Source organism: Dendrobates tinctorius, unplaced genomic scaffold, assembly GCF_039654945.1.
Source record: "Dendrobates tinctorius isolate UK_male_01 unplaced genomic scaffold, ASM3965494v1 ptg000081l, whole genome shotgun sequence".
NCBI classification, from domain to species: Eukaryota; Metazoa; Chordata; class Amphibia; order Anura; family Dendrobatidae; genus Dendrobates; species Dendrobates tinctorius.
In genome coordinates, this window is record NW_027361749.1 from 13,451,812 (window position 1) to 13,471,293 (window position 19,482).

A 19,482-nucleotide genomic window follows, 5' to 3' on the forward strand; every position below is an offset into this window, starting at 1 on the left:
TGGTCCCTACAATGCTGTCAGGACCAGGTTAAGGTCCCACATTTCTAGTGGACGTCTGTAGGGGGGAACCAATCGGGAAACCCCCTGAAGAAAAGTACTTACTTGCGGCTTGTTAGCAATGCGTCTCTGAAAAAGCACTGAGAGCGCTGACTCCTGGCTCTTAAGCAAGCCCAGGGAGAGCCTGGCGTCCAGACCCGATTGGAGAAAACCAAGTACTTTGGGGAGGGAATAAGGGAGTGGGATCTGGCCGCGAGATTCGCACCAGGTAAAGAAGGCTCTCCAGGTACGGTAATAAATCTTGGCGGAGGCTGGCTTCCGTGCCCTGATCATGGTTCCAATGGCGTCCGGTGAGAGCCCTGCCTGGGTTAGAACCCAGGTCTCAAGGGCCACGCCGTCAAATTAAGAGCCCCTGAGTTCTGGTGGTAGAACGGGCCTTGTGACAGAAGATCGGGACGGTCGGGGAGACACCAGGGGGCATCTGCTGTAAGTTGTACGATGTCGGCGTACCATGTACGTCTGGGCCAGTCCGGCGCGATTAGGATGGTTGGAACTCCCTCTTGTTTGATCTTCCTCACCACTCTGGATATCAGGGGGAGAGGTGGAAAAATGTACAGAAGCTGGAACTGGGTCCAGTCCTGAACCAGGGCATCTGCTCTGAGCGACCGCAGATCGTGTGTTCTGGCCATGAAATTGGAGACCTTGGCATTGAGATGGGATGCCATTAGGTCCACGTCCGGGGTCCCCCAGCGATGGCAGATCTGGCGAAAAATTTTGGGATGGAGAGACCACTCTCCCGAGTCCATTCCTTGTCTGCTGAGGAAGTTGGCTTCCCAGTTGTCCACACCCGGAATGTGGACCGCAGAGAGTACCGACCCCGTGTCTTCCGCCCAGTGGAGGATGTGTGTCACTTCTCTCATCGCCTGGGTACTGCAGGTCCCGCCTTGGTGGTTCACATATGCCACCGCCGTGGCATTGTCCGACTGTACTCTGATATGAGAGGTTGCCAGTAAGTGATGAAAGGCTCTCAACGCCAGGAGGATGGCCTGAATCTCCAGGATGTTGCATCTTCGCTTCCACTGGTGACCACTTGCCCTGTGCCCTGTGATGTAGGTGCACCGCACCCCAACCTGTCAGGCTCGCGTCGGTGGTCAGGACCTTCCATTGACTTGTGAGAAAGGATTTCCCCGTTGCAAGCGAGGTTGGCTTGAGCCACCAGTGCAGGGACCTCCTGGTTGACGATGTTAGCTGGAACTCCCTGTCGAGGGAAAAAGGATTCCTGTCCCAGGACTTGAGAATGGCTAGTTGAAGAGGCCTGGGGTGAAACTGGGCAAATGGGACCACTTCCATTGCTGCCGCCATCCTGCCGAGGACTCTCATGGCAAACCGGAGAAATCGGGGGGGCTGCGGAGGAGGATGCGAACTCCTAGACGGAGAGCCAGTGCCTTATCCTTGGGAAGGAGCACCAGACCCCTGGAAGAGTCGAATAGCATCCCCAGGAATGTCAGAGACTGACTCGGGGTAGTCGATGACTTTTGTAGGTTGACTAACCAGCCCAGGCGACTCAGAGTGTCGATTGTGATTGAGACGCTGAGCTCGCAGTCCTTGAAGGTAGAAGCCTTGATGAGGAGATCGTCCAGGTATGGAACGACTACAATGCCTCTGGAGTGTAGAACGTCCATGGTGGCTGCCATGATCTTGGTAAACATTCTGGGAGCCGTGGCAAGTCCGAACGGGAGAGCCACGAACTGGTAGTGGCCCTGGTCGATTGCGAATCTGAGAAATCTCTGATGGGCGGGAGCAATCGGTATATGCAGGTATGCGTCTTGTATGTCTATGGAGGTGAGATATTCTGCCTTCTCCATGGACGCAATGATGGACCGAAGGGACTCCATGCAATAATGACGAACCCGTACATATTTGTTGAGTTGTTTTAGGTCCAATATGGGCCGTACGATGCCTCCTTTCTTGGGGACTACGAATAGATTGGAGTAGAACCCTCGGAAGCGATCGGCCGCGGGAACCGGTACTATGACTCCTGCTTGAAGAAGGGAGGAAACCGCTTGGTGGAAGGCACGAGCCTTGGCTGGCGGTTTTGGGGGAACAGAGAGGAAGAACCGGTTCGGTGGGTTGGAAGTGAACTCTATCTTGTATCCGGAAGACACTAGTTCCCTGACCCACCTGTCTTCTGTAATAGGCAGCCAGGCTTGCTGAAAGAGCAAAAGTCGTCCGCCTACGGGTGGGGTGCGTGAGTCATGATGAGGAGAAAGTCTGAGGTTTTCCTCCTTTGGGCTTCGACTGGCCTGCTTTTGACTGCCAGGTCTTGTCCGGCCTTTGCGTCGACCGTGAGTTGTCCCTGCGTGGGGAACGGTTAAGATTTTGTGCTAGACGCGAGACGAACCAGCCCGAAGAATTCCGAAAGGATCGGAATCGTGTTTGGTTACGCTTTTTGTAAGTGCGTTTAGGTTTTAGTTGAGGGAGAGAGGTACTCTTACCCCCGGTGGCATTGGATATCATTGTGTCCAACTTTTCCCCGAAAAGCCGCCCACTGAGGTACGGGAGGTGCGCGAGGAACTTCTTTGAGGCCGAGTCCGCTTTCCATTCCCGCAGCCAGTGGATACGCCGAATCGTGATGGCGTTTGATGCTATCCCTGCTACACCCCTTTCTGAATCCAGAGCTGCATGAAGCATGTAATCTGCTACAACTGCTATTTGAACCGCTTGGTCCGACAGCTCAGGAGTTGGAGCTTGGAGGCCAGCTTGTAATTTTTTGGCCCAAGCCAGAATGGCCTTGGCAGCCCAAACTGAAGCGAACGCGGGAGCCAGGGAGGCCCCTGCAGCCTCGAAAATTGAACAAGCCATGCATTCTACCTGCCGGTCTGCTGCGTCCCTGAGGGTTGAGCTATCTGGCAGTGAGAGGAGGGTCTGTGCTGCTATTCTAGAGACTGGGGGGTCCACTTCTGGTGGATCTGTCCATTCTTTGGTGTCCTTCTGCGGGAAGGGGTACCTTGCCTCCAAATATTTGCGATTGGTGAATTTCTTCTCAGGCTGTGAGAACTGCTTGTTAAGGGTCGCCTTAAATTCTGGGTGATTAGAGAAGACCTCAGGTGGTTTCAGAACACCTTCAAAGGAAATCTTGTGTTTTGGGGCCTCCGGGGGCGGATCAGAAATATCCAGCACCCGATGGATGGAAGAGATTATGTCCTCAACTAGCACTGTATTGCTAGGGGGAATTGGGATCAGGGACCCCTCCGTTTCGTTGTCTGAGTCGGAGTCACAGATGCCTTCCGAATCCTGTGTATCGCTGAGGCGTCCCCTGGTGGGTGAACTGGGGTGGAGGTCTTCTGTGGTCGGGGATCGCTGTGGAGATCTGTGTTGTCTGTCCCTGGAAGGGGACGGTCTAGGTGACCTGGAACTACGGTGTCTCTACCTAGAGGGGGATGACCGTGTGCTATGGGATGACGCAGATGAACGCGACCTGTGGGTCCGCTTACGTCTGGATGTGCCCGGAACGGCATGTCCCTGAGTCGAGCTCTCCCTTTGCTGGGTAATGTTCATAGCCGAGGCATGACCCTGCAGAGCCTGACGCAATGTGGAGGTTAGGTTATCTATAGACTGCGTCATAGATTGAGACATCTGAGTAGCCCATTCCGGCGTGGTAGCAGACACCGAAGCATTGGTAGGGGCTTCTTGGGGTTCTGACCCAGTAGTCTGGATACAGTCCCGGCAGTGCGGGTACTTGCTGCCACTGGGGAGAGTGGTTCTGCAGGCTGTGCAGAATGCATAAAAACAGTCCTGCCTGGTTCTCTTGGGCCTTGAGCCCGGCATAGTGCATGAGAGGGATGGCTATGCAGAGGGGCCTTACAGGGGTGGCTATGCAGAGGAACCTATAGGGGACCTTATAGGAACATGGAATCACAGCTGAGTAAGAACCCCAGCTGTGATCTTACCCCACCAGTGTGCCCCTAGGTCCAGCGCCGAAGATCCACAGTCCTGTGCCCCCCCTCCGGAGACTGGCTGGCCTGGACGATATGCAGGGTTAATCTTGTCCTGCAGCAGAAATGGCCGCCGTGGGGAAGAGGAGGAAGGAGAAAGGGGGAGGAGAGCAGTAAAAAGGCGGCAGGGCTGTGTAAAAACGCGCCCTTTCAGTCTCGATCCGCCCCCTCTATGACACTGTAGAGTGTCACATTTGTCATCCGGGGGGCGAGTTGGGGGGGCGGAAACAAGGCGGCGGCCTCAGCTAGCCCGAAGCCGCGGCCTAAAGTGGATGTCTGATGCCCAAGAGGGCTCCAGGTTGGTGCGGAAGTCCGGGAGGGGATCGGATCTGAATCGGGCCCTCCCGGATTGAAGGCAGGATAGCGGTGGGGCTATAGGTGGTGGGTGGGGGGGTTTGGGCTGAAGGATCCCCCCCTTGCCAGAGAAACAGGGCACAGGGAGCCCTGTGTATCAGATGTGCCATGCCTGCCTGCACTCCCCACCGGTCCCGACAGGAGCCCACGGCTGGGCTGGGGTCCCTGGATGCAGGCGCAGTGTGCTGGCCCATACCGCTGGGAGCTGCAGAGTGCTGCCTGTGCACGCCCTACCTGAGGGGTCTCAACCTAATATCCCCAGAGGGGGACTAGGGAGGGTGCTGCTGACACTTTCAGGGGGCTTTATCCTCGCCTCGACCTCAACCCAGAAACCAAAGGGAATTGGGGAAGGAGGGGGTCTCGACTTCAAACCAGCACCCGAGGGACTGGGGAAGGAGCGACATGGGGAATAGCCATCTCGACTTCAACCAGGCACCCTATAAAAGGGGCCGAGGAAGGAGCCATGTCGGGAGTCTCGCAGGAGACCCACTTTTCTTCATCTGTAATCCTTAGATGTGCCTCCTATGCGACACTAAGCAAAAACTGGAGAAGGCTAACGCCGTCCAGGGGTGTATACTGCAGAGGAGGAGCCATAGTTAATCTTTTTCAGATTATGCATAGTGTCGCCTCCTAGTGGACAGCAGCATAACACCCATGGTTCTTTGTCCCCCAATGAGGCGACAGAGTAAATATTATAGAATGATCATGTTCTTTGAAATGTGCAGGGAGGCGAAAGATGTAAGCTATGGCCATCGTCAATAGTGAATGTGTATTATCTATACCAGGGGTCTCAAACTCGGCAGAATAAATTGGCCGCACATAATAAAAAAAAAAATTTGAGATGGCGGGCCGCATTAATTTCAAACTTAATACACCTCGTACACACATGGCTCTGCTCCGTCCACCTCGTACACACACGGCTCCTCTCCGTACACCTCGTACACATGCGCCTCCGCTCCATACACACACGGCTCATCTCCATACACCCCGCTCCGTACAAATGCAGCTCCGCTCCCTACACACACGGCTCCTCTTCGTACAACTTGCTCCGTACACTTCATACACCCACGGCTCCGCTCTGTACACACACGGCTCCTCTCCATACACCCCGCTCCGTACACTTCATACACACATGACTCCGCTCCGTACACCTTGTACACACACGGCTCCGCTACATCCACCCTGTAAACCCCACCTGACCCCACACAAACTTACCTTCATCCAGCACCATGACAAACAGCACAGACCGCAGCGTCCTTCATACACTGAGGCCCCTGATCATGTGACCCCTGACTCCTCCCCCTCCTGTGACCTCATCCTAGGTCCTGTGCACACAGAACAGCCATTGCGCGCTCCTGAATGCGCGCCTTCCACCTGCCTAAGGGAGTGAGACATGTGGTGCACCGCTGGCCACAGATGTCTGCCTCAGGGGCCGCGTGTTTGAGACCTCTGATCTATACATAGGCTTTACCATGCATTTAAATTGTGCCTTTGATGAGGATGCTGAAAATCTCACAAAAAAAAGCTTAAAAGCCTTAAAAGTTTTTAACAAAGATTAGAAAAAAATATACGCAGTGCATTCTCCTTTAAAGGAAAATAAAAGAGCTGACACCTTTCAACAACCTTTTTCTAGAAGCTCAGTAACTTGTATTTAAAAATAAAAATAGGCAACAAATAGAAACATCTGCATATTATATATCTTCCCTGAATCCAGTGCTGTGTCTAAGTCCATGGTGTTTAGTCTCAGATTTTTTCCAGTAGCGGTGACAACACGGTGACAGCGCTGCTGCCACTCACTAAGCCTAATCGCTCTACTAATTTAGACGGCAAGAGCAAGCTCAGCAACCTTAGAGCACGGCCACTCCACTCTCCCATCGAGCCAGCTTGTCATCTGTAGACTCAGTTTCGTATGCCCATATGGTTGCTGTAACGCATCTCTGACCTGCGTGGTCACAACCAAAAGCTGCAGCTCAGGCTAAACGTTGTTCACAAAATAAAGAACAATAAAACATACAGATAGAAAAAAACAAAACAAAACTTAATTTACACAAGAGGTCAATCTCTGACACTGCATTGGGTAGAATTTTTGTTTTCCCATTTTATTACAGACCAGAGATTTGGCAGTAACAATGACTTAAAGAAAACGTGCTGACAATAATTACCTGTCCCCCGAAATTGAAAGAGAGCTGTAATATTCCTTCAGCAAGACGCCTGCTGCTGATGTCTAGCGATGGTAAAGACTTCTGATCGTTGCCAGCAGCAATGCCCTTATAAACCACTGAAAGAAGTTTGGAACCCACGGCAAATCCCGGACTAGTGACCTAAGCATAAAATATACATGTCAGCATACAGATAAGTGTCAACTTCAAGAATACAGCTGCATTTGATGCCATGAAGTTTTGTCTTAAAGCACCACTCCAACAGTCTTCCTATGGCGTAAGGTTCCTGCACCTGGCTGGAAGTCAGAGGTAATAGACTTCCATTGAGAGCCTGTGTCCATGTGAGCCAGAACGACACGCTCATAGACTTGCACTGAAAAACCACCTCCGGTGTGCCCTAACAAACACTGGAGCGATCCGGCAGGTCACAAACTGCTGGAGGCTAACCACAGCGGATAACAAAAGAAGACATATGTAAGACTAAGCGCAGGGGCCTTAAATTAGTAGCAGCACTCAAGTGCTACAATAAAAAAAAACAAAAAAAACACTGTAGTTGTGCTTTGTTAAAACATTCAGTTCAATTTTATTGCGGGAGCCGCAATATTGCAAGTGCCTTGCTAGGATGATAAAGTAAGATGGATACATGAGGATAAGAAACTACATACTTGGGGCCCAATTTTACAGGCAAGAAAACGCTGATGACATACAATTTAAGGACACATTTACCAGCATCTGTGACTTTTTCTTTGGTTCCTCACCTGAGCTTGCAGAGTGGAATTCAACAACTGCGCCCTGTAAAGCTGGTCACAGGCAGACAGCGTGGCACCCAACTCAATGCTGTCATTCCTCATATCTGGATCATACAAATCAACACCACATAGATCTTCAATTCTGTCCGTGGTTAAGAGAAAATATAATGGGGTGCGGTTAAAAACTATCAATGTAGAAATGAAAATGTTGCCAACTCAGCAAAATGGTCTCTGAACGCCATCTAATGACACAAATAATCTTTGGAAAGTAATAAAGTATGAATTTTAGAATATAAGAAGAGTTTACCGTTCCATTGTAATCCTCGTCTGTAAACACATTTTCAAGGTCCCCACGTAGGGCGATTTTGCCACCGCTTTCAGCAACTGTACACACACGTCTGGGAGGTTCTTCATCACTTGAACATCTGCAGTATTGAATCCTATACTCGATGGATTACATATAGTACTTGCTGTTAAATCCCACAATGAATTATTCAGAAGTTCATTCTCCAAATCCTACAAGAGTTAGCAAAAAAAAAAAGCGATATTACACAACATTATTTAGCAGAACAGATGCATTGGTTATTTTTCTTTTATATTAAATAAAATTACCAAAAGGTACATGCATTAAGGTTATAGTGGACGACAATCAAAGTCACAGTGTGCAAGAACTCATGGCATGTACTGTAACTGCTGTGAAAATCAATGACAGATCAGATTATTCAGTTGTGTAATCTCTGAGCGCATATCCTCATCATTCATCTGGCGACAAGTTGTGGCTATTCTGGATAATAATAATCTTTATTTTTGTATAGCGCTAAGGGTGGTTTCACATTTGCGTTTCCAACAGCAGCGTCGGCCTGCGCACAGCCGCCGCTAAGCCCCGCCCCCTGCTGCACCTCCTCCGGTAGCTCCGCCAAGGGGCGCATGACGCTGCATGCGACCTGTGTCCCTTATCTTTAGCACTGGGGGCGCAGGTATGCGTTTGGCGGCGCATGCGCCCTTTTGACGGCGCGCCGACCGGCGCCAAACGCAACCTGTTGCAATTTGATGCGCTAGGCGCACACTCAAACGCAAATGTGAAACCACCCTAACATATTCCGCAGCGATACACAGTTTGCAAACATTGGATGGTTTATCCTTTTTCTTTCCAAAAATCTAACATGACCATTGACTGGTAGACTAAGATGAAGCGACTGCAGCGCTTACTTTGCAGAGATCCTGCTGGCAGTGATCCAGGATCATGGTCACAAACTCAATGATTCTCACGGTGATTGTGCACTTGCTGTAGTTGTACTCCTCTTTTTCTTGCGGGCTGAATGAACTGTCGTTGTAGACGGCTTGTGCTGCCGTGATGTCACGCATGGAAAGATGACTGATGAAATAATGTAGTGCTCCAAGAAAAGAGGACTTCTGAGAAGAGTCTAAAACAAAGATTAAAAAACAAAAAGAAAAGGATTTAATAATCAGTCTAGACTTAAAAGGACGCAAGCAACAGTAACATAGGTAAAAAGCTCTAAACCTTTCTAAAGCTCTAAACTATTTTTCCATTGAGGTTAACTGTATAATGGCTTATTTCTTGAGCGACGAATTAGTTTTGATTTACAGCACACATTTTACAATACAATGTACTCGGAAAAAAGGAAAAAAAAATATTCCAAATGCGGTGAAATGGTGAAAACAGCTCAATTCCGACTTTGTTTATTGGGATTTGACTTCACGGTGTTCATTGTGTGGTAGAAATGTCCTGGCAATCTCATTCTCCAGGGTCAGGACAATTAGGATGATACCAAACTTGTATAGCTTTTCTTTTAAAGAGCTGAACAAACATTCACAGATTTATTGAAAAATAAATTGGTTTAGGTCACCAATTTCGAAGCGCTTTAATTTTTTTATTTTCTGGTTGATGGGAGCTGCTTGATGTCTGTTTTTTGGAATAGCGAACTGTAAATTTTATTGGATTTCCATCCAATGTTTTATTGCATTTTTTGCTGTTCGGGTGAGGACTTCTGGCTTTTTCGTTTCGTAATGTTTTTTTTTGTTTTTTTTACTTTATAGCATTTATCTCAGGGGTTAAATAATTGCATACTTTCATGGGACTTTTGCAGATGGGTTGATTTTTATTTCTTGTTAAAGGAAAGCTGTCACCCTTCGGGACATATATGACTAAGTGTAGTTTGTATATTTTTTAAAATTGCTATCATAGACACATTGTACGGAGGCACGGCACCAACATCTAGCAGAGCGGTCAGACCATCTAGTGATTTCATTTATATCCGATTAGAAAAAAAAAAACACCTAAAACTCACTCGACCACTAATAGTGGCTATATTAAGTGTTTTCATGGATGGATATTTACTATGATCTGGACTGTGGAAATTTTGGCCTCTTCTTTTGAATAATTTTATGAACATTTGAGACATTTACACAAAGCAGCAAAATTGTACAACCGTGTAAACATGCTGGTGGCATTTTCACAATGTTGCAGTTGTACAGTTTAAGAAAAAATTAGAATATTGAGGGGTATATGTCGATGCTGATAACCAGTGCCAAGAGTTTTAGTAGCGTGGTGGGGCAGACGCTGGACCACTACTTAATTCAAACTCCTCCAATCCGCTGCCCTGCCGTCTGTTCACTGGGGGTCCAAGAGTCGATCCTCAATGATCTACCATTTTTTTATAAAGTTAAAAATGCTTTGATTCATGAAGACAAATGTTAAAAAAAACAGCACAAGGAATGACTATAAATAAACATAACGCTTACATAGAAATCAAGGCAATGTGTCTTTCGTACAAATTCCAAGTGGTAAACGAGGCTAGCTTACTTACCAAGCAAAGTCTGTGGTTTCACAGCACGCATACCCATAAATGTATTATAACAATCCAGAGCAGCGAGCAACATATCCATCCACTGAAGCACAGCTCGTAAAGAGGTATTAGTCAAGTCCTGCAGGGTGGGGAAATGAAATATGCCACAATGGGTGCCATCCACAATGCCAGCACTTTCAAATCTTTGGATAAAGAAGGAGATGCCTTCTTTCTTGATAATATCGTCTACCCAGGTGGAAGGAGATTTTTTCTCTGTAAAGCAAAATGTATAAGGATCCCATAGAAGAAAACATTAAGTAAATTAGAAATTAAAACATTTTTCAGAAAAAATTTTTTCAGTTCAGTGTTTCAGCGCACAGGAATATTCAGTCATCATACAAGTATAGAGCGAGCACAAAATGCACCTTGCTGCATCTAGAAAACTGGATTTCTATTACTCAGCATAAAATCCTTGTCTCATTCAGGGACGGTACAGCAGCTACACTGATAGCCTAATACTAAGCAAAAAATAAAACAAAACTGTTAGCGGCTCATCTTTCTCTTCCAATATGGCTATGAAGTGTTCTGGCCACCTGAAAGGTGGCCGAAGGGCTGCACGCAATACCTACTGCTCCTATCTGCCTGAACCTTCCAGGATGTGACTCCAGTGTCCAAGGGACAGAAGAAGCATTTGAAGTGGGAAGTCAGTGATTAAGTGAGAGGACTCGTGCGCTGACTACACAACTTATAAAGTAACTGTAGTTTTAAATCTTTTACCATAATAAAGTGAAAATAAGAGAAATCTGCTTTATTCTCCTCCTGAACTGATCGCTCATTGTCAAAATGATCAATTCAAGAGCAAAGTGTGTCTTCGGTGAATACAGACTTTCCCATTACTGAGACAGGAGATGGCAGCTGGTGGACTAACTGTGGTTTCAGGGGAGTATGCAGCAGATTGTATGTGTCTGTGTATAACGCATAACCATTCCATAGATTTTCAAAGTAACTGGAAAATCTGTCTTCACCACATACAGATTTTACACGTGAAGTGAAAATTCAAGACATGAACCAGGTGAAGCAGACTTCTTTGATAAAATACACTATAAAGTTGCTTATCTTCGTGTGTACTATTTATTTATTAAGTACAAACTAAAACGATGGTTACACTTTAAAAAAAGGGACTTAAAAACTCTTTCAGGTGAAGAGACAATAAAAAATATTATTGTCTGTATTTCAGGCTTGAAAAAGGCCTATTATGGCCGAAACGTTGCATCATCTTGCTCATTTTTGTACTTTTACCATATGTTTTTAAAAATTGAATAAAAGCTCTGTTTTATCCCTTTGAGAATTCTCTGGTGCCTAGGATCTTTCGTAGAACTAGAATAAGGCTTTTTGGCTCTCTGTGTAACCTGCCTAATTTCCTCAGCAATTCACGTATCACATGAACTCATTCAATAGGTGTCTCAGGCTCGTATACTGTACAACTATAGCACTGATTTGATGAATGCAAACAAGTTGCCAGCTCAGCCTCCACATAGCAGTACAGTAATTGCTCCAGGAGCCACTCGCTGCGGTTTCATACCGCCCACATCATGCTGTATGTTACTGCATAGCGCTTCGATGTGGGCACTGAATGCAGAAAGAGCAACTCTCTAGTACACTGCTGAGTGCAGGGTACAAAGAAGTGCATTTAGAGGGGATGGCTTCCTTCTTCCCCACCCTCTATTTGGTACCATCCATAAGGTAGAGCACTTCAATATGGGCTCTGACTGTGAGTGTAACAGGAGCCGCTCTCCACTACACTGGCAAACTGGTGGCGGGACATAGTGTCCTCTACAGTACAAAACATTAGGAATCATTCAACCACATGATGGTAGTATTTCGGTCACAAACCAACATAACAAAAGCTAAGGTATTACATAAACTATAATATATACACACACGTATGAGAAGGTGAAATAAGTATTGAACATGTCACCAATTTTCATAATAGATTTCTAAATGTGCTATTGAGCTGAAATTCTCACAAGCTGTTCGTAACAGCCCATCCAACCAACATAGGCAAAGAAATCAAACCACAGATGTCCATAAATTAAATTATGTGTAATAATGAGAAATAACACATGAAAAAGTATTGAACACACTTGCTGAAACTTAATTCTTTGTACAAAAGCCTATGTTGGTGATGACAGCTTCAAGACGTCTCATGTATGGAGAAACTAGTCGCATGCATTGCTCAGGTGTGATTTTGGACCATCCTTCCACATAAACACTCCAACTCCTGAAGGTTCCCTTGGCTCCTTCTATGAACTCTGAGCTTTAGTTCCTTCCATAATTTTCAATCGGACTCAGGTCCAGTGATTGGCTGGGCCATTATAGCAGCTTTATTTTCTTACTCTGAAACCAATTGAGATTTTTCTTGACTGTGTGTTTAGGATCATTGTCTTGCTGAAATGTCCACCCTCATTTTATCTTCTTCATCCTGGTGGATGGCTGCAGATTTTTATCACGAAAGTCTCAGTACATTTGTCCATTCATCTTTCTTCAATTATATGAAGTTTGCAAGTTCCGTATGCTGAAAAACAGCCCCACACCATGCATGATGTTTCCAACTCGGAACTTCACTGTTGGTATGGTCTTTTTGGGGTGACATGCAGTGCCTTTTGGCATCCAAAGAGGTCAATTTTGGTCTCCTCTGACCAGACAATATTCTCCCAGTATTTCACAGGCTTATCTAAATGTTTGAGCAAACCTTAAACGCATTTTAATATGCTTTTGTTCAGCAATGGAGTCTTGTGTGGTGACTTTGCATAGATTCCATGGAGATTGAGTGCATTATTTGTTTTATTTCAGTAGCTCTCCACTGGGGGTTCTTGGCTCTTGGACAATTCTCATGATAATTCTTTTTCACTCCTCTGTCTGAAATTTGGTGGGTAGCAACTGGTCATGGTTGGTTTACGGTGAAATTATATATCAGTACGTTTTGCAGCACTAAGGTTGCAAAGATCTTGACACAGCTCACTGGTTTTACCCATCATGAGATGTTCTATGTGTGGCACCTTGGTACTGATACGCCTTTTATAGGCCATCCGTTGAACCAGCTCAAATTATTTTTAACAAAGTGGCAAGATTGATTTCTAATTACAGATACATTTCAGCTGGTGTTATGACTTTCCATAGCGTTTGGCACCTCTTTCATGTGCTCAATACTTTTTCTCATGTGTTAATTCTCAATATTACACAAAACTTAATGGATATCTATGGTATGATTTCTTTGCCTGTATGGATTGGATGTGTTGTTACTGACATTTGGTGAGAATTTTGCGTCAAAAACACCTTTTGAAATATATTTACTTAGAAAATTGGTGACGTGTTTAATACTTATTACACCCACTGTATATACTGTATAATTTGATATGGATACCACTTTAGCACTCAGATTCTATAAGGCAGACTACACATGCCGTACAATACATACCAAGCTGCTCCCTCATGAAATTATTCAACAAATAACACACATAAAAAGAGTATTAGATCATTTAGAAACATATACAAATTTTATCAAATGCTAAATATAAAATGAAAAAATAAAATGGATTTTAAAAAATCCAATACACTTACCGGGCAACAAAGGAACAAATTCAAAGAAGAGCTCCATTGCCTTGTGTCTGCAATCAGTCTGAGGGAGGCCACATTGTTGTAAAAGCCATAAGACAATATCCAACAGACAGATTGTCTGGCTTTGAGGGAAGCCTCTAATTTTAGGGGAAAAAATACATTATATTCAGTTTGAGCTGGAAAAGGTCACACAGCACTTTGGCATGTGACAAACTGGTATACCATATAGGCTCAAATGTCATGTGAACAAAACCTAGTAGGTGCAAACTCGGTGATGATATCCTAGCTCCTGAGACCCTTTCTGAGCTATCAAAAGAATTAAGTGGTGCTCAACGAAAAATGATTATTAAATTCAAGGGGAATTTTATAGATCGCTATGTAGCTTCCACTAGCTACAGATTGTTCGCTAAAGGGCTGTCCAGTCCTGGTGGAATTTTCGGAAAGTATTGCAGCCTGCCAGATCCTAACCAGGTGTAATGCACTAAGGGACAGGAATAGGCTCCACTTCACAGTCCAGCAGTTGTCACCACCACAAATACACAAATCACATAACAAGCACCGGAGCCTGGGAAGTGGAGCCGAATATTCACCATATGTGTGCTACACACAGTGAGGATTCAGCAGGCTGGAATGATGCTGGATACAAAATTCACAAGAGCTGGACAAGCCCTATAATCAATCATTGTACAGAGATGCGGAGGATTTGCACATGCTCCTCCACCAGCAGCCATTGCATGGGCAAACGTGATGGTCGGTGTGTAAGGAAAGATGCACTAACAGAATGTGGACAACCCCTTTAATAGCAAATATTCCTATCTGCAGATGACAATACTGAATATCCACTGTCGGACATCCAGTAATATCATTACTATTGTCACGTCACCGCCGCCCACGTTCCATCCGACTCACCGGGCCACCGCTCCCCGGCGCGATCCCGTTGGTTGCCTCTGCTCCTCTGCCGGCGCTTACGGCCTGCCGGGCGTGCGCTCCCTGCGGGTCCCGACGAGCACGCGCACTTCCTCTCTGAACCCGTCGCCTCTCCTGCTGGTAAGGAGGACCCTGACCCGGAAGCTCCTTCCCACTCTCCTACATCAGGCCGTCGCTCCCTAGTGACTTTGCCTGATCGTCATTGGAACTTCCCCGTGACTCTGGCCCCACACTTGCTGGCGTCCTCTCCTGATCCCTCTGCGCGGCGCCTGCCTACCTACACCTAGCGCTGTTATCTTCTCTCTCCTGTGTCTGCAGTGGGACAATCCTACCCTGGTCCAGTCTCTTGTTCTCCTGCCGTCCTACCCTGGTCCAGTCTCCTGGTTCCTGCCGTCCTACCCTGGTCCAGTCTCTTGTGCTCCTGCCGTCCTACCCTGGTCCAGTCTCATGTGTTCCTGCCGTCCTACCCTGGTCCAGTCTCCTGGGTTCCTGCCGTCCTACCCTGGTCCAGTCTCCTGTGTTCCTGCCGTCCTACCCTGGTCCAGTCTCCTGTGTTCCTGCCGTCTTACCTTGGTCCAGTCACCTGTGTTCCTGCCGTCCTACCCGATTCCAGTCTCCTTTGTTCCTGCCGTCCTACCCTGGTCCCGTCTCCGGTGCTCGTGCCATCCTACCCCGGTCCAGTATCCTGTCTCCTGGCCGCTCTACCCTGTGTCTTCGGCTGTCTGGGTACCAGCTGCCGCGGTAATAGTCTTCGCTGGGCCTGTCCCTAACACTCCCGGTATAGGGGGTGGTCCACCTGGTCCACTCGCCCAGGGGAGGTACGTTGCCGTGGTCCAGTGGGTTCACCCTCGGGCACCCTAACAGTACGATCAGGCCATGAATCCCACAGTTACCTCAGCAACCACCCAGAAGGAGCTGGCGGCCCTCCGAGACAATCATTCCCGGATCATGACCTTCCTAAAATCTATGGAGTCCCGGTTATCGGCCCTCCAGCCCTCGGATACCGGAAGTGCGTCGCAGCTGGCCAGTCTCCAGCAGGAGCTCGCCCAGCAACGCGATACCCAGGCTCATATCTTAAATTATATGGCTTCGGTGGATAACCGACTGCTTGCGCTACAGTCTGCCGCGGCTGCCCCTGCCCAGGCCCCGTCTCCACATCCACCTCCCCGGTTAGCTAAGCCTCCGCAGTATGGCGGAGACCCCCGATTATGCAGGGGGTTCCTCTATCAGTGCCAATTGCACTTCGAATTACTGCCTCACCAATATCCTACGGATCGTGCAAAGGTGGCCTTTGTGGTATCCCACTTGGAGGGTGAGGCATTGGCCTGGGTAAACCCTCTCTGGGAGCGGGATGATCCGGTGGTCTCCCAGCTCTGCACGTTCCTCGAGACCTTTTGCAAGGTCTTTGATGAACCGGGACGCCTGGCCTCAACTACGGAGTCCCTTTTTAATCTTCGCCAGGGTACCCTTTCTGTAGGGCAATATGCTATCCAGTTTCGCACCTTGAACTCGGAGCTCGGCTGGAACAATGAGGCGTTGGTGGGAGCATTCTGGCCTGGCCTATCGCCTTGCATTAAGGATGAGCTAGCGGGTCGCGACACTCCCACGGCCCTGGAGGATCTCATTTCCTTGGCGACGCGCATTGACTTGCGCTTCCAGGAGCGCTCCCGTGAGTCCGCCAGGGAGAGATTTCCCCGCGTTTCCCTAGCCACCCGCAGTCCTTCCGTTCCGCGGTTTGCCTCTACCTCCGCTGTCCTGGCTTCGGAACCCATGCAGGTAGATCGCCTCAAACCGGCAGAGCAACGTCGCCAGGAGAGGTTCGACAAGGGTCTCTGTCTCTACTGCGGCAGCTCTTCCCATCTTCTGCGCTCATGTCCGGTGAGGCCGGGAAACGCCTCCGCCTAGGACAGGTAAGAGAGGCCTTCCTAGGTGTTAGTGATACCTCTCCACCCTTGACTCTATCTGTCCTACTCAATCTGGGTACCTCCCGCGTGTCTGCTCTGGCTTACATTGATTCTGGAGCTGCCGGGAACTTCATCCAGCTCGAGGAGGTCGAAAAGTTGCGGATACCTGTCAGATCCTTGGCGTCTCCTCAGCAGTTAGCTTCTGTCGACGCTGCTCCCCTGCGGGAGGTCGTTACATTGGTCACCAAAGAAGTGGAGTTACAAGTCGGAGCTCTACATCGGGAGAAGATAACCTTCCTGGTATTGCCCTCACTTTCTCACACGTTACTCTTAGGCCTCCCATGGTTAAGGACCCATGAACCCGTTCTTGATTGGCGATCCTTCGGTGGGGTCAGTCGTGCCACTCTTCGTGTCTCCTTCCTGTCCTGCCCATCAAGTCTCCTAGAACTCCTGTGGCGCCCGTGGGCTTGCCTTCAGCCTATTGGTCCTTTGCGGACGTTTTCAACAAGAAGGGTGCCGAATGCCTGCCACCCCATCGTCCCTATGACTGCTCCAGCGACTTCGTTCCAGGCTCTTCTCCACCCCGGGGCCGAATTTATCCGTTGAATCCTCTGGAAACTCAAGCCATGTCCGAGTACGTCCAGGAGGCCTTGGATAAAGGCTTTATTCGGAAGTCTACTTCACCCGCAGGTGCGGGCTTCTTTTTTGTGAAGAAGGATGGGACTCTTCGCCCGTGCATTGACTACAGGGGCCTTAATGACATTACTATCAAGAACAAGTACCCGCTTCCTCTCATTCCTGAGCTGTTTGATTGGTTGCGGGGGGCACGAATCTTCACCAAACTGGACCTGCGTGGGGCCTACAATCTTATCCGCATTCGCCCTGGTGACGAATGGAAGACCGCGTTCAACACCAGGGACGGTCACTATGAATATTTGGACATGCCCTTCGGCCTGTGCAATGCCCCCGCAGTGTTCCAAGAATTCGTGAATGATATTTTCCAAGACCTCCTTTACTCTTGTGTGGTGGTGTATCTGGACGATATTCTCGTCTTTTCCTCGGATCTGGCGACCCATAGGAAGAGTGTTCGTCTGGTCCTCTCTCGCCTACGGGAGAATCACCTATATGCGAAACTGGAGAAATGCTCCTTTGAACAAACCTCTCTTCCGTTCCTGGGGTACATGGTTTCAGATTCTGGCCTAAGCATGGATCCACAGAAGGTGTCAGCCGTACTCAACTGGCCACAACCCCATGGAGTCAAGGCAATCCAACGATTCCTGGGTTTTGCCAATTACTATCGGCAATTCATCCCCCATTTTTCTTCCTTGACCACTCCCATCACCTCTCTGATCCGTAAGGGGGCCAACCCGCACGTTTGGTCTTCTGAGGCCGAGGAGTCCTTCCTAGCCCTAAAGCGAGCCTTTGCTTCTGCTCCAGTCCTTCACCGCCCAGAGACCAACAAACCTTTCATTTTGGAGGTGGACGCCTCTGCCATCGGCGTCGGAGCCGTACTCTCTCAGCGATCCCCTTCCGGGCATCTTGTCACCTGTGGCTTCTTCTCGAAAATGTTTTCTGCCCCGGAACGGAACTATTCTATTGGTGACAGGGAGCTTTTTGGCCGCCATCAAGATGGCATTGCAGGAATGGCGGTACCTTTTGGAAGGAGCGGTGCATCCTTTTAAAGTCTACACGGACCATAAAAATCTGGCTTACATCTGATCGGCACAAAGACTTAACCCAAGCTAGATCGTCTTTGTTTTTCGCCCGTTTCGATTTCGAACTGCACTTCTGCCCGGGTAGGAAGAACCTTAAGGCTGACGCATTGTCCAGATCCTTTCTGGCCGTTGACTCCGAGGAGGCCCCTGCGCACATCCTGGATCCCTCCAAGATCATCACGGTGGCTCCTCTCAGCCTGTCTACCCTGCCACCGGGTAAGACCTTCGTCCCGGTAACCAACAGGAGACGAGTCTTGCATTTTGGCCATTCTTCTAAGATTGCAGGCCATGTGGGCTTGAAAAAGACTCTTCTTCTGGTCTCGCGCTACTATTGGTGGCCTACTCATCTCCAGGATGTTCGTAATTTTTTAGCCTCGTGTCCATCCTCTGCCAAAAACAAGGTCCCCAGGCAATTACCTTCTGGTCTCCTGCACCCGCTACCAGTCCCTTCGGCTCCCTGGCAGCACATTGCCATGGATTTCGTCACTGACCTGCCTCGTTCCTCTGGATATACGGTCATCTTAGTCGTTGTGGACAGGTTCTCCAAGATGGCTCATTTCGTTCCCCTGTCTGGATTACCCTCGGCTCCTGAATTGGCAAAGATTTTTATCTACCATATTTTTCGTCTCCACGGCCTTCCCCAACGTATTGTCTCTGATAGAGGAGTCCAGTTCACCTCCCGATTTTGGAGGGCGATCTGCAAGTTTATGGACGCCACACTGGAATTCTCCTCTGCATATCACCCTCAAACTAACGGTCAAACAGAGCGTACCAACCAAATTTTGGTTAATTACCTCCGTCATTTTTCCAACGCTCACCAGAACGACTGGTCAGACTTGCTCCCATGGGCCGAATTTGCGTACAACAAGCACACTAACGAATCTTCAGCCAAGTCTCCCTTCTTTATTGTCTACGGTCTGCATCCAGGCGTACCGCTTCCAGTTCCCCCTGTCTCGGGTGTGCCGGCCGCTGATCTTCTGTCTGGGGACTTCTCCAGGATCTGGCAGGAGACCAAACCCGCCCTCGAACAAGCTCAGGTTAAGATGAAGAGACACGCAGACAAGAGGCGCTTGGACCCACCTCTTTACCACCCAGGCGATAGAGTGTGGTTATCCTCCAGGTTCATCCGCCTTAGGCTCCCTTCACACAAATTGGGTCCTCGGTTTCTTGGACCCTTCGAGGTCCTGTCCCGCATCAACGATGTCTCTTACAAGTTAAAGCTCCCTGCCTCGCTTCGCATCCCAAATTCGTTTCATG

The 19,482-nt window shown here is 48.4% G+C and overlaps 1 protein-coding gene across 2 annotated transcripts in view; it reads right to left on the bottom strand.

The window, feature by feature from the left end:
• Positions 1–19,482, bottom strand: part of PRKDC (protein kinase, DNA-activated, catalytic subunit) — a 503,687-nt gene that overhangs the window by 302,045 nt on the left and 182,160 nt on the right. For both annotated transcript variants that reach the window (XM_073583775.1, XM_073583776.1), the window contains exons 30-35: positions 13,683–13,816; positions 10,083–10,334; positions 8,464–8,678; positions 7,562–7,770; positions 7,264–7,396; positions 6,509–6,667 (exon numbers count right to left, since the gene is read on the bottom strand). In XM_073583775.1, coding sequence (XP_073439876.1) covers positions 6,509–6,667; positions 7,264–7,396; positions 7,562–7,770; positions 8,464–8,678; positions 10,083–10,334; positions 13,683–13,816 — 1,102 coding nt within the window. The remainder of the gene's footprint in view (positions 1–6,508; positions 6,668–7,263; positions 7,397–7,561; positions 7,771–8,463; positions 8,679–10,082; positions 10,335–13,682; positions 13,817–19,482) is intronic.